The sequence below is a fragment of the Scaptodrosophila lebanonensis genome, unplaced genomic scaffold, assembly GCF_003285725.1.
Source record: "Scaptodrosophila lebanonensis strain 11010-0011.00,11010-0021.00 unplaced genomic scaffold, SlebRS2 tig00000129-arrow-arrow-pilon, whole genome shotgun sequence".
NCBI lineage: Eukaryota > Metazoa > Arthropoda > Insecta > Diptera > Drosophilidae > Scaptodrosophila > Scaptodrosophila lebanonensis.
The window spans coordinates 1,405,621-1,420,317 of NW_022060583.1; the positions used below are offsets into that span (position 1 = coordinate 1,405,621).

General features: G+C 41.5%; 1 protein-coding gene across 1 annotated transcript; it reads right to left on the minus strand.

Annotated features, from left to right (window-relative positions):
- Positions 1-247: 247 nt before the first annotated feature.
- Positions 248-6,979, minus strand: LOC115628899 (protein mab-21). Its single transcript, XM_030525158.1, has 2 exons — positions 5,701-6,979; positions 248-1,064 (listed from the first exon to the last, which is right to left on the minus strand). The coding sequence occupies exons 1-2, from the start codon at positions 6,446-6,448 to the stop codon at positions 715-717; spliced, it is 1,098 nt and encodes a 365-aa protein (XP_030381018.1). The 5' UTR covers positions 6,449-6,979; the 3' UTR covers positions 248-714.
- Between the last annotated feature and the right edge of the window lie 7,718 nt (positions 6,980-14,697).

Sequence of the window (14,697 nt, forward strand, 5' to 3'; positions counted from 1 at the left end):
TGGCTAACTCAGAGTCCAATCCAAATTTGTGGCACTCTCGGACATCAAACGGCGGCGCTTTGTAACGGGAATCGTTGCTAGAAGTCTGAGCAGCAGCTCAATGGGAAAGACAAACCAATTAAAAGAACATGCAGTCAGTTTCAGTTTCTCATGCATTTTTAATTTCATTTCAAAACTTATGTTTTATTGACTAAACTCACAAAAAAAGCAAGAATAAAATAAATAAATTAAAACAAAAAGTGTCATTTTCGTCTAACATTTGTAGTTATCCTTCTCTTACAACTAATTGAACTAATTTTGTTTTGCGCTTAGCAAAGTTTGCAAAAAAAAAATTGGATTATTCATAGGTTTTGTGTGCGTACGAGTACGAGTACATTGGGTTTTTTTTTCAGTTTAAATATAGGAAACTCTTTAAGCGGCGTATACTTTTCGAAAGCACTAAACGTAATTTACAAACTAGTGAAATATCAAATAGTATTTGGGTTAAAATTTGCGCGTCAACTTGCTGCTGTTGGATTGACCTTCCCGCCCCATCCCCACTGACATCACTGGCCACTGCTCTTTATGTATAACTCTTCTAGCTCCTAACTCTATATGTGTACTTCTTCTCCCTCGCTATGTGCTTTGTGCTTTATGCGTTCCATTTAAGTTCTAGTTCCAACAACACGCCAAATCGGGAGCTTCACTGGTGCGGATCGTGCCTCCATATGCCACTTAAAGCTCCTCCAGGCAACGCACATTGGTCAGCATGATGCGTGTGAGGCGCCAGACCTGCTTGGCCGCATTCTCGAGAGCACCCGGGGACTTGCCCTTGAACAGATCCATATTGGGCAGGAAGTAGTGCGGACAGCGGCGGCACTGGAGACAGGAGATCAGCTGCAGGAAGATTCCATTGATGCGATCCGCAATGCAGTTCTCCTCCCATTCCATTTCGCGCGGATGCTTCTCGCACTCGTACAGCAGCAAAGTTTTCAAATGATACGACGTCACGGGATTGCCTGGCAGATCCAGATGACGGTCCCGCAGTGTCTTCAGTATGCTCAGGCACCGTCGTCGACTGGCACCTAAAATATAGAATGTTCCATCAAAATTGAATACAAGCTATGAATCAATATTAGAGTACAAAAAATACGGATAAATACTGTTTAAATGACAATTTTCTCGTCACTCTAACTTAAGACTTAAACCATTACTTTCAATACCAATACATTTCCAGAACTGGTTCCTTAATTTGAAGTCTGGCTCTCTGAATTTAAAATAGGTTTCTATGAGTCATTATAAGATGTTCAAGCAACACTTTCTTATCGTCTGTCGCATAGAAATCCAACACAATTTCCCAGAATTGGGAGACGACTCTTGAGAGAGACGAGAAGTGCCAGCGTTGCAGATTTCGGGCTTGCACCGGAATTTGAAATTCACGAAAAGTAGATTAGTGATATAATTAAAGCTATAATATAAACATAGAGTGCCCTCTAATATGAGCAAATATGTAAATACATGTAGTATATAGTATAAATAGCGAAGGAAATAAAAGTATAATAATGTTGTTTCACTTTCTTATTAGCAAATATTTTTAATATTTTTATTAGTAATGATTTCTCTGGTTACGTGAACATTTCGTTAAGGACGAGTTTTGCTAAGAAATATTTTTGAATGATAGTGGAACAACGGCTTAAGTGATTAGTAATTAGTCATTTTCCATATATATGCAAGTACATTACTTGTAAATAATATTGTTTTCCAAGTTTTTAGGAATTGCTACCAAAACAATTTCACATTTGTTCAAAACCTCTAACGAAATTCCACTCCAAAGCGTATAATTCGATAACAAATTTGAGTTAATTTTCAATACCTTTTACTTTCAAATCAAGAATAGCAAATTCATTGAAATCGCTCCAGAATTTTAAATAATATTAGACAAGGGCGTAGGCAGCTTTTTCCAAAGGGGGGCCCAAAAAATTAAATTTTTTTTTAGCATTTAAAAAATAACTTATGCATATTATCAATGAAAAAACTTCAACAAATCCAACTCAGATCCATTTTAAGGCAAAATAGTACGTCATAATAATGAACTTGTGGTCGACATTATATGGCAAACATTTTTTCCCCCCTGCCTACGCCCTTGATATTAGAGCAAGGGGAGCAGCTGAGATTTATACTATAATAGATAGAGAACAAGCCCAATCTCTATGTTGAGAACAGAGGAAATACGTAAATGAAATGAACTGATCGATCCAGATAGTGTACTATACATATAGTACGAGTATCAAAATAAATGTCATATATGCGTGCCCATATTGTTTATGGCTTGCACGCAGTCTAGCACATAAATCATTGGTATTTGGCAGTGCCTTGGGGTAGGGGTACTAATCTTTACCTTGTCCCGTGATCACGTGCACAATTTTGTTTGCAAAACTCCGTCATTTCTTTCGGTTCGTATCGATTATTGCTCAATGATAATGCCTCTACAGAGGGGACCTACATTCAGAGGGTGTGTGTAAAAATAGAAAACATTTTGCTAGAAGCTACGAGCTTGAAGCGAAAAGTATCCGTTTGCGATAAGATTTGACGAACTGGGGGCCTAATTCTGTATAGTGCAATGGGCAGAAATTGATATCGCAGTAAAAGAAGATTCAGATTGAGATACAGATACAGATACAGATATGGAGAGACCGAAAGTTAGTCAGTTGCTACTCACGGCTAAATTATTATGCGCCAGCGCATTAAATTAAATGATAAACAGGCGGGGGTACGAACCGCACAAGCGGCTCTTCGATTCGGCCAAGTATGGCTTCATGCAGTGAAAGAAATAGTGTGGAGTGCGAGGGAGTGTGGGGCGGGGAGGGGGAGTTACAGGTAGATTGGATGAGGCGCGGGGGAAGTGAGAGAGCCACAGCACACGAAGCGAGATCGTTATGAGGGTTTTTAGATTTGATTTCGATTTGGGTCTTGGCTTAATTTAAGTTATTTTTTTCTGTTTTGTTTTTGGCTTTGTTTTTGATTTTTGTTTTCAGTTTCGTTGCTGCTTGTGCTTTGTCGTCTCCATTTCCATTTCCATTCCCATCTCCGTCTTCACCTTCACCTTCACCTTCATCTCCGTGTCCGCCTTTGTCTCCGAGTCTTCTCGCTTAGTGAGCGCTCGCGCTCTCCTTCGCGTGCTGTTGTTTTATTTATTTGCTGACTTTATCTAATCGCCGAGATTTAAAATATTTATAAAATCGTTTAGAAATTTATTTATGGATGAAGCATTGTTTATATCGTAGCAAGGAACGAGCTAACAAACGGATGGATGGATGGACGGAGGGACCGAGGGCCGGATGGCCGGCTGGCCGGCCGGCCGGTCTCGCTTCATATCGTTGTTGTTGTTGTTGTCGCATTCGATGTCGCTGTCGATGTCGAAACGGGTTTGTTGCCGACTCTGGCCAGTTGATGTGACTAAGTCACCGTCTATGTGGTATATACATACATACTTGTATAGTATCTAGGCAGAGTGACACTGCGCTTATCTAACCAACATCAGCAGATTTGTCTTTGTGTGTGTCTGTGCACTGCGCCCCAAAATAGATTTATGAGCGTAGCCAACCTGGCGACTGGAGGACAGGCGGACTACTGGACTGCAAGACTAGACGACTGAGCGTCGTGTCTCATATCATATCGGAGCCGATAATCAGCCACACCGATGAGCAGCAGTGCTCGCAACTGCAGGCTCACTACGATCGCTTGTTTAATCATACGATCATGCACCTAAATAATCCCCAGCTTAGTCAGAGTTGAGTTCGAGCTTCCAAGCACCAGCTGATCCCTACACTCTACACTCTACACACCAGCAATGGGGCAGAAGCCGCGACTGCTCGTATCGCTTTCATCAATGTCAGTGGCGATCAGGTTGGGCAGGCAAAGCTTAATTTACAAGCAATTATATCAAACGGCAGTCGCTGATTTACTTTTTCTTTTTCTTTTTCTTTTCAAAATAAATCAATTAAATTTAAGTATGTCACTGATTACTGGGCCCATTGTAAAACTGTTTACTGTTGTGTTGACAGAGGCCCACAGCCGTAGCAATGGGTCCAATACTGATTGCTACCTTAATTTACAACCCAATGAAGTATTTTCTTGTCCGAAACTGTGTGTTTGCTTGTTTGGGTTTGACCGCATGTTTTTTTTTTCTTTCTTTTTTTCGGTAGTCGAATGAGACAGACATGTCACAGTCACAATCGTCACAATACGGCTCTACGGCAGTACAGTAATGTCTCTAAAAATCAGATTACTAAATCAATCATCTTCGGTCACTGATAGAAAGGGGATAGTTTATCTTTCAAACAATACACAGTTTAGAACATTTTAAAACCTAATCGAATGTTTTTTGGACATTTATTGTCTTAAAAGTATTTTCGTAAAACTCTTGTTGATGTAACGGGACAAAATAGGAAATTTTAAAATATTTTCTTGTTGATGTAACGGGACAAAATAGGATAAAGTCAGTTGCTAAGTAATCGCTATTGGACGGTTTTTTTAATAATACGAGTATAACTTATAACGGTTTTATTTTAGCAATAATATTAAATGGTTTAATTGGAAGAAACGTATGTCTTTTCTTATTTTTGTCACTTTTTGTATATTTGTTTTGTTTTTTTTTTACAGCTTAAATATTTATTTTCATAAATTCATATTATTTATTATTATTATTATTTATTATTATTATTATTTATTATTAATTAATATGACAGATGCTGTTCGCTTGTTCGGAAATAATTTCAGAAGTTCCGTAAATCACAGTAAAGTGCGAACAATAATATTCGTATTAAAGTTTGTATGAGTTTGAATTAAAATTCCTATAGGTTTGTTTGTTCCGCTAATGCTTACGAATCCTATAGCTATCAAAACTCAAGTCATTTTATATCCTGTAAGCTGCAATTCTTATATGGTATATTGCTTTTTATACTCTGTACCAGAAGGGTAAAAAAATGGTGCATTGGACTTTTAAACATAATGTAACAGAGGGAAGCATCTCCGAGTCCACCTCTAGTTAAGTACTTATATGAATTCTTAATCAGCAAGTCAAGACAAATACATCTGGATATGTTTGTCAGTTTGGATGAACGCTTAGATTTCGAATACAGGTGAGACAAGCTTGATATGTAGACTCTCCTTGTCCCTAGGCATATTACCCTTTTTTGTATTTTTTGCCCACCTTCCCCACTTCATCGTAATTTATATGTACTCCCAAATCTCTACCTTTATTTTTAATTTTAAGGCATAGAGTATTTCACTGTCGGACTTGCTCTTGTTATTTTATCTGAGAGTCCTTTTTTACATTTTGTTTATTTTAACACCTAAATGACAACATTAAAAACCGGCTTTCAATATTAGTCTGGATATTTATAATGTTGAAGTCATTTACATTTTTTTCGATATTTTTGAGGCGGAATGTCTTGGAACATTTTTTTGTTTCAAAATATTTGCCAAAGCTTTTATCATTCCAAGGTAGATAATTTTGAAAGCTGGTATGAAAGTCCTATTTCAAACTGAAACCCTTTGAAGCTAAAATACTTAGTTCCATTTGTATAAAACTATCTAGATTATGTTTAGTGCCAACCGAAATTGGGTGTGGAATCAATGATAAAAGACACAGATATTCTAACTTATAAGGCAATGATTTGCCGACGGGAAATATATTTGTGGGGCTCCAGGTACACTTACCTTGCAACAGTCGGTTCTCGGCGTCCGTAAAGCTCAGCACCCAGGCATCGCCCTCCATGGCTGAGTTCTTGCCCTGGAGCGCAATGCACTCCTTGGACAGCATGTCGAAGCCCTCAGTCTTAACCTCTGCAACTATGTTGGGATGTGGCCACGGTATGCCGGGCAATGGCCAGTGGGACGCGGACCTTGGCCACAGGCCGGCGCACTTGAAGGCGGGCGTGATCTGCACAATGATGCGCTCCCGAATGCGCAGCTTCACCTCGGTCGTGTCGGCAATCATCTTGACTATGTCACGATAGGCACATTTATCGCAAGCCTGCGCCACTAAAGTCTGGAATCGGGAGCGGATCTTGCGTGCCGACAAATAACCGGAGGCTGTGATGAACTCCACCCAGAGGGACATGGAGCGCTTACGGCCGTCGCTCAGCTTGAGGACTGCACATCCGGGCAGAGTGCCATCATCGACGAAGTTAAGGACGCCCATTTGGTTGAGGTAGATGATGATTTCGAACTCCGTGGGTGAGATCACTTCCAGGCCCTCGAACCGCCCATTGTAGTCATTGAGCGAGCTGATGAATCTCGGCTCCTGCACCTCCACCTCCTTCAACACGTCCTGCACGATGCGGCAAACCTCCTGAATCTGCTTGTGTATCTGTGCTTTGCGCACCTGAACGCGATCCGCACAATATTTGTTCATCTGATAGACCATTTTGGACTGTGCCGCGATCATATCCGACGGCACGAGCATAATGGCACCGGGCGACGTCGTCTTGCTGGCGTTTCGTCTACTGTGGGGGCAACTAGTCTGTCTCACTGTAGTCGATGGTCGTCGTCGTAGTCGCTATCTGAGAAGCTTAGGAACTTTTCGGGCTTGTGGCGCTTCTTACTGATGCAAATAATGATGAGCTGCGCCTTTCAAGTAACATACGAGTATGCAGACTGATTGCATTATAAATATGTATGATTTTTGATATATTTATATATATGATATATGAACATTTGGCGCCCTTTCACTCTCGTTTTGCACTTCTTCTTTATTTAGTTGTTGTATACTTAGTTGTTGTTATTGTTGTTGCACTCACAATCAAACAAAATTCACACAAATATTGGTAGAAAAAAAATTGAATCTATGTAGGTACATACACGTATGTGAAGCGAAACGAACGCAAAGTTTGTTTTTGTTGTTTAGTTAATCACGAACTTTTTGTTGAGCTTCTGGCGGCGGTGTTGGCGACTTTCGCACTTCCTCCTTTCTGTTCTAATACACACTGCACACAACACTCGCCTCGCGTGGTACTCGCGCCGTCAACTTCAAGACATTGACTGATTCCGCATGGCGTGCACACCGCAAGAAAAGTATCTTTGCTTTGCCGTCCGACCAGCCAAACTAGGCCCGGCTGCTGCCACTACCAGCTCCACCACCAATACCAGCACCAGTAGAAGCACCACCACCACCACCACCAATACCAACACCACAACTACTGTTTACTGGGCAAAGTCTCCACTCGCCTTTAACATCGCTCGGGTTCGCTCTGCGGCGACGCAGACGCGTCTCGCAGATGGGTGCGAGCGAGACACCTGCAGTCGCATTCGCTCACTCGTATGTTTAGTTTCGCTCTCTCTTTATCTCAAGCGCGCTCTCTGCTAAGTGAGCATCTGCGTGAGTGTGAGTGCGGTTGCCTGTGAGCGCGCAATGGCTGTGCATTGTTGTACTTATGTATGTGTGCGTGTGTGTGTATTGGTATGTTGTTCTTTTTGTTTGTTTAATGCTCATTTGTCTGGTTGTTTGTTTTTGTTTGAAGTGCGTTTAGCGCCATTGATGGCGCTACATATTGCATTTTATCTCGGGGGCTGTTTTTCTTGTTGTAGCCACTACAGTGAGAGACGAAATCAGCTGCTAGTTCTGTTTTTTAATCCACTGGATTACTCTTGTTCGCTAACAACGGTCCGACACAAATATACGTTTCAAAGCAGCTACATGTGCATATATAGTATGTATTATGGTACTAGTCATAAGTATTATACTATTATTATAAGTCCTCCCTTTACAGGATCAAGTGCGTCTCTTGAAATAATGCACGTAGGGCCTGAATTTCTCACTAAAATTGTAGCCCGACAAGCCGAAGTAACCAACCCTTCAAGCGCTTCGAAATGTTGTGTCCCATGTAATGTTTTCATATGGAGCAGCAACAACAACAAGCAGCAGCTGTAGCTCCGCCCATTTACACGAACATCTACTTCTGCACACAACTCACATAGATAAGCACCAGCACAGATGCAGCGAGCATAAACAAACAGTAGCGGTCGATTAATGTTGCTCTCTTATCTCAAATATTTGAGTGTATGCATGCATATGTATGTAGAAGTATGTATGTATATATCTATATGTGCCTGTGTTTGCTCGGTTTGTGTGGGCTGTTGTGGGTTGTGTTGATTGGGCCGACATGCTGCGACCGGAGGAAAATGGAAAATACTTCAACATAACTAGGAAATTTATAGCAACATTGCCAGTTCAGTGAAGGAAAACAAAAAGAGCACAGGCAGGCAGGCAGCCGCAGGACCTTTAATGCGCCAAAAACCTTTAAGAAGAGAAAGATACAGAGAAAGGATAAGTTCCTACTAGAACTTTAATATACGAAATTCAGAAATTAGAGTGCGAATTTAAAGACCATTCCTGAAGATAGAGAACTTTAATTTACGAAATTCAGAAATTAAAGTGCGAATTTAAAGACCATTCCGGAAGATAGAGACATCTTTTAAAAAATACCCAAATTGCATAACTCCGCTTTAGGGTAAAGGGAATACTTTAATACATTAGCGATGGAGGGGACATTTGTAATGTAAGTCGAGAAAGTACACGTATATACATATTGAAAAAATTAATGCTCTTAGTTATGTAAATACATATTGAATAGTTATGTACTTCAAGCCATTGTATTACATTTCAAAGTGACATAGCAAGCAGCAGGTCATCTTCATCAATAGGGTCTTGTTAACTTAAGTTGATCCTTTCAAACATGCTACAGTTTTTATTTTGTATTATTACTCTGTAATTGTATGATAAGCCTCGGACCCAAGAACACTATTACTTTTTGAGAAATCTGTTGAATTTGTATTCTTTTTATAATTTACGAATACATATTATTGAATAGGGCTCCATCGCTTCTTATTATTATATTTACTCTGTGGGATCTGTCATTTGCATTGCCTTCAGGATTTGCCTTCAACCATTTACATTTGCGAATGTATGGCCATCCTCACATTTTAAAGGTGTGTGCGTGTGTGTGTGGGTATGTATCTCGACCCACCTGGATATTTGCTGTCATTGAAGAAATAGAGCAGGGACCCATTTTCCTTACCAGCGCTGTATTAATGCATATCTAATGTGATTAATGAGTGTTTATCACGAGCAGTTAACTTAAGGCTGGGCGGGTGCTTACAACGTTTCTGTCTCGGGGGCTGGACTTGTGCGAAAGCTGACTATATCTTAGGTACATATACTCGAATACGCGTAAAACTGCCTACATTTGTCAGCGTCTGGGAGCGCGTGTGACCAACTGCGCTAATGGAGAGGCGGGAAGACCGGGGGTACACTCGTACATATCAGACTTTTTATGAGCCCGCCAGCATTAAGTTTCTTTTTAAAGAGAAGCGAACAAATTATTATGTATAATTCAATTTTGAGCCATGTGCCGGAACGTACATTAAGATAATACTAATTAACACCTCAACATTGGACGCGGCTTAGCCGCCTTTGCAAACACCCCAAAAGGTATGCTAAGATGTTTATTTCCTGTACATATGTACATATATATGTATGTATATACATACATACATACATACATACTAAGTATGCGTCTATCATTTTTCTTCGTCCGCTCTGAGGTGCATGCGATAAGCAAACGACGCCCCGAAGACTAGGGCCAGAACGTCAGCGAATGGATGAGAGCGGGGCTTAGGACTGAGGTCGGCCACTGGCTGGTTGGTTCTGGGTTTGGCTCTGTCTTTGGCTTTGAGTTTGGCTTGTCGTCGTCTATGGAAATGAGGAGTAGATAGTGTGCGAGAAAAATGCGTTGGGAATCACTTTAATGGCCGCGTAAATGTGGAAAATTATCGAAGGAACACGAACTTAATTGCGGCCATTATCAATTTTATGGCATATAAATTGAAACTAAATTATGTAAAGCGAGCAGGAAGAGGTGAGAGACGAGGGGAGATGCGATGAGCAGAGAAAATGGTCACTTATTTTAAGATCTTCATTAGCACTCCGAATGGGTAAGTGGCGACCAGAGGTCGAGCGAAGGTCAGCTGCTCTCTCAGCAGCACCGACAGCACGACAACAGCATCGATGAGAATGCAAAGTGACGGGCCGATAAGATAAGGCAAAACGCTGCCACATTCCCAGCGAACTATCACCCAGATCCGATCAATGCACAAGATTTATGCGTGTCACGAACGATCGTCGAGGCGTCAGCAACCGTTAATGTTAAGCGGTAGCCCGGTAGTCGTCTCTTTAATTAAATTGTGTATGTTTGGTGTCTGTCGCAACTGCATTGCTATTTGAGCTGTTGGGACGCCTGGCTCAGTCTTCGCCTTAGTCCAGCAGGATGCCCCGACCACGACAACGATGGCGACGACTTCATTCTCGCTGACAAAACATGGCCCTGCGTACTACGTCGAGAGAAGCCGAGCCAAGCCAAGCTAAGCCAAGTCAAGTCAAGTCAAGTCAAGCCGAGCTGACTTGGCTATCAGCGAGCAAAGATCTGCCATGAAGCTCTCGCAACTGGCACCACATATGCACGCTCCATAATATCCCTCGGGCTGCATCTTTTAAATGAGCAAGTGGTAGAAAATTAAGTTCAGAAGCGGCAGCAGTAATAACAAGAAGAAGAACAACAACAACAACAGCAGCAGCAGCAACTGCAACCGCAACCGCAACGTGGAGCAAACACACAACACACAGAGATTGCAATCGTTTTATGGTCCGAACATCCCTTCCTGACATCACTAGCCTTCCCGCCACTACTGCCACTAAATGCCTTCATCGCCCAGGACCAGGAGCAGAGCAACAGCTGCTCCGACACATTTCCTCTTCTCTATCGGCGTTTTTTCTCTCTTTCTGTCTTGCTGCCTCCTGCTTGTGGCGCTTTCCAGCACAACACTTTGACGGCGACAAGTTCATTTAGGGCATTGGACATTTAGAGCTGTGCCACCAGGATGCAACCTGCCAGCTAAATGATGCATCATATGTGCATGTATGTACTATGAAGGTATGTATTGTGTGTGTTTCTCAGTCTCTTTAGAGTTGAAAGTCTTTGAAATCGACCCCTTTCCTGCATTTGCAAAACCTATCAACAAAAATAAAATACTACAATCTAAAATACAATATTATTATTATCATTTTCTTTAAAATTAACGATCGATGTCTCAGTTAGATATCATTTGATGAGCAACTAAAACAGAATGTTTACGAAATATGGAATATAACTAAAGTAATCGAAATACATAGTCTGATGATAAGCTTCACTGAAAAACTAATGGCTATATGGTGTTTGCAGTGTATGTTTGTGAAAAATACATATATTTACGCTTAATAACAGCATGATGGAACAATCCGCCTCAATCAATATATATCCCAATATAGACCATACTATTACAAATATTATGATTTAGAAAGAGTTTGTAGGCGAAACTTTTTTGCCTCTAATTGGAATGAAATTGCATATTGAAAACCTGGATGAATAAAGTTGTTGTTGTTGGAAAGGCACATTCATTTTTTAATTTTGCACCAATAAACGGATTACGAACTTAATTAAATTAAATGATTAAAATATATTAGAAGTAATTTATAAATATTTAATGTGCAGAAATGGATTGAAAACGTGCTAAAAAGTCATCTTCGTCTGCGCTAAAGGTACGCCTATATCCTTCACTGTGTTTTGCAACAACAATATGCATATGTACATACTTATATGTATTTACCCCTAACCTGTGGTCTACTATCTTTTCTTCTGGTTGTAAAAAATGCACTTACAAAAACAATATACCCTCACACGTTTCAGTGGAGTTAGAGACTATTAATTTTTTTTATAAAAATAAAATGTGGTGTGATAGTGATGTCATAGTTTTAAAAACATATCAAAGTATATGTTATGACTACAAATTATTGAGGTCGTTCTAGTACCCGTGAAATAATCAAAATGAAATCATTTATGTCCTTACTCCTATGCGTATTGTGATTTCTTTGGGGGAGTCTGTATGTTCGTTCCCATAAACAAGATATTAATAATACCATTAAAACGGACATATTTTTACTGCTTCTGATGTGATTTTTACACTTTCCTTATCAGACCAAGCTTAAAAAAACCTTGAGAAATACCCTTCAGGATGCATTATGGGACGGGAAAGTACACCTGATGTTAATGTTTAGATTTCTTGGGAACTGGAAGCCACATTGCGGTGAATAAAATGGATGTCGAACAGCACCGCCTAATTAAAATAAACAACTCACCTGGCAGCACACACAAACATACAAGTGTGTATGTGTGTCGGCTTCTATGTACAGATACGAGTATTGAATTGAGTATTTTCCCCTCCTTCGGCCATGCGACCATTACGCATGATCATCGATCATTTTCCGATTGAGCAAGCCGAGCCGATAATCTCGGCCTGCCAGCACAAATTTCGCTTCGTTGTGCATTCGAGTTTGTCATTTGATATGGCAACGTTGACAGCGCGACAGCTAAGCCGCTGATGGCAACAACTTCAATTACAACAACAACAACAACGTCTAGGGCTGATGATGAAGATGGCATGTGCATCTGACCCAACACAGCGACTGAGCGAGTGAGCAAGTGAACGACTCGGCGACTCAGCGACTCGGCGACATCTCGACATCTGACCTCGTGACGCGGGTAATGTCAGCAATGTGTTGTTGTAGCTGCCGTTGTTGCTGTTGTTGTTGTTGTTGTTATTGCGCCATGTGCAAAGGTAAAGGTAAAGGTCAGCAACCGAGCGCCAGTTCAGAGCCAAGACGTGGCAAGGCACTTACCTGTGACTGCGGCTGCGACTGCGACTGCGCGTGCGCGCCTCTCAAGTGGCGCCTGCATCCCGTCGTGCGTTGTCTGCATATGCGGAATGGCCGACGCTGCATGTGCGTGAGCGTCGCCAGGGCGACTCACAGCGGGTGGAGAGGGGCGTAGTGGAGCAGAGATCAGAACTGAACAAGCTGCAGAACAAGCCAACAAGTCCAGCACACACTAGTGATGAGGGCAGAGATGCGAAGGCAGCCAGACGACAGGCGCATAACATTCAAATCAGTACGAATGGCAACGTTAATGGGGATGCGGACGGAGACGGGGTCGCCGATGTCGGACGCTTCCTGGGGGAGGGCGACAGGAATGAAGCTTGGACAGCCCCCCCACCTGTGCTGTACACATAAAATGCAGCGACATGAGGTTAAATATGCTTAAGTTTTTACGCGGACAAGTTAAAATTAAGCATATGGAAGATCGGACATTGCAAATTGTTCGCCCTGCTCCCTCCATCCCTCCCTCGCTAATCCTCCATCACTTGTTGTTACTGCGGCACTGTAATGAGCAAATGCAGCCAGTCCTGGGCGCATGCAGACTAACCGCGGCGCTCCGTCCAGACAAGACCAGCGCACCAAGAACCGGCAGTCGAGCAGCGACGAAGTTGGCATGCTGCTGCCTCGATTTATATTTTGTTTGGTCTGCGGAAATATCATCGGGTTTGCGTAAATGCAGCCGTAATCCATTCATTATGACCATTAGGCTTTGTATAAGCTGCTGCTGCTGCCGCGGCTGTTGCTGCTCCAATTGCCAATTTCCAGCCCCAGTCGCAGTCTGAGGCTGTCGTCTTGATAGTCCCTATGTCTTGCAAGTCTTGGTGTTTTGTAGGCAGCATCGCATAATTGTAGTGCAAGTGGCAAGCAACTGATTAATCCTGATCTTATGCGAGCTGTGGCTCAGCTGCCATGTCATCAACCTATAATCAGCCCCTGATACTTAAGAAGACTTACCCACCAATCAAGTGGGCATAGACTACAGATAAATCACTTGTGAAATCGAATTGCACTTACTTGCAGTACAAAAGAACTTACAAGTACGTTTGCTTAAGTACTACTATACTACTACTACTATACGAGTATTGACAATTTAAGACGAATGGGCAACTGAATAAGAAACTCAGAAACAGGGAGATCCTCTAACTAGAACGCTCGTTATGGTATTACTGCAAACGTCAGTTGAACACTTCCAAGCTAATTAGTATACTCGTACATATGTATGTGTGTGGTATATATGAGGTATTATGGCTTACCATAAAAGCACAGCATTAGAATAATTATAGAAAGAAAAAAATTAAAATGTTGATTAAATAATGCACGATGCATTTCAAAAATAACTTACTTGTATGCATATGATCAATGAAAAACTTCAACAAATTCAAATCAGATCCATTTTAAGGCGAAATAGTGCGTCATAATAATGAACGTGTGGTCGACTTTATATGGCAAAAAATTTTCTAGGTGGTGGAGGGGGGCGGGGGTGGCAACGGCCCCCGCTGCCCCTCCCTGCCTACGCCCTTGTATAGAAATAAAACAAATTAAGAAAATAAAATAAGAAATTTACCTCCCCTGGTATTCGAACTCACGTAAAAGGTGACTGTCTAATTATTTACATAAGAAATCGCTAATTGTGGTGGAGAGGGGGGAAAATCAAAACAATAAAATAATAAACTCGTTTAGCTTAGGAACCAGCAGCTTCTACATACCAAGTTTAGTGCGATCAACTGTTTTCGAAATCCAAGCGTTTTTTACCCTACGGCTACAGGGTATAAAAAACCTAAACCTAACTTGCGTCTAACTCTGCCTTTTCTGCACTGCCTACCTGGCCCACTTATTGGCTCACATTTAAATGATGGCAACGAGATCGACGACAAAAACCAACGCAACTCTTTAAAGACGAGACGCACCGT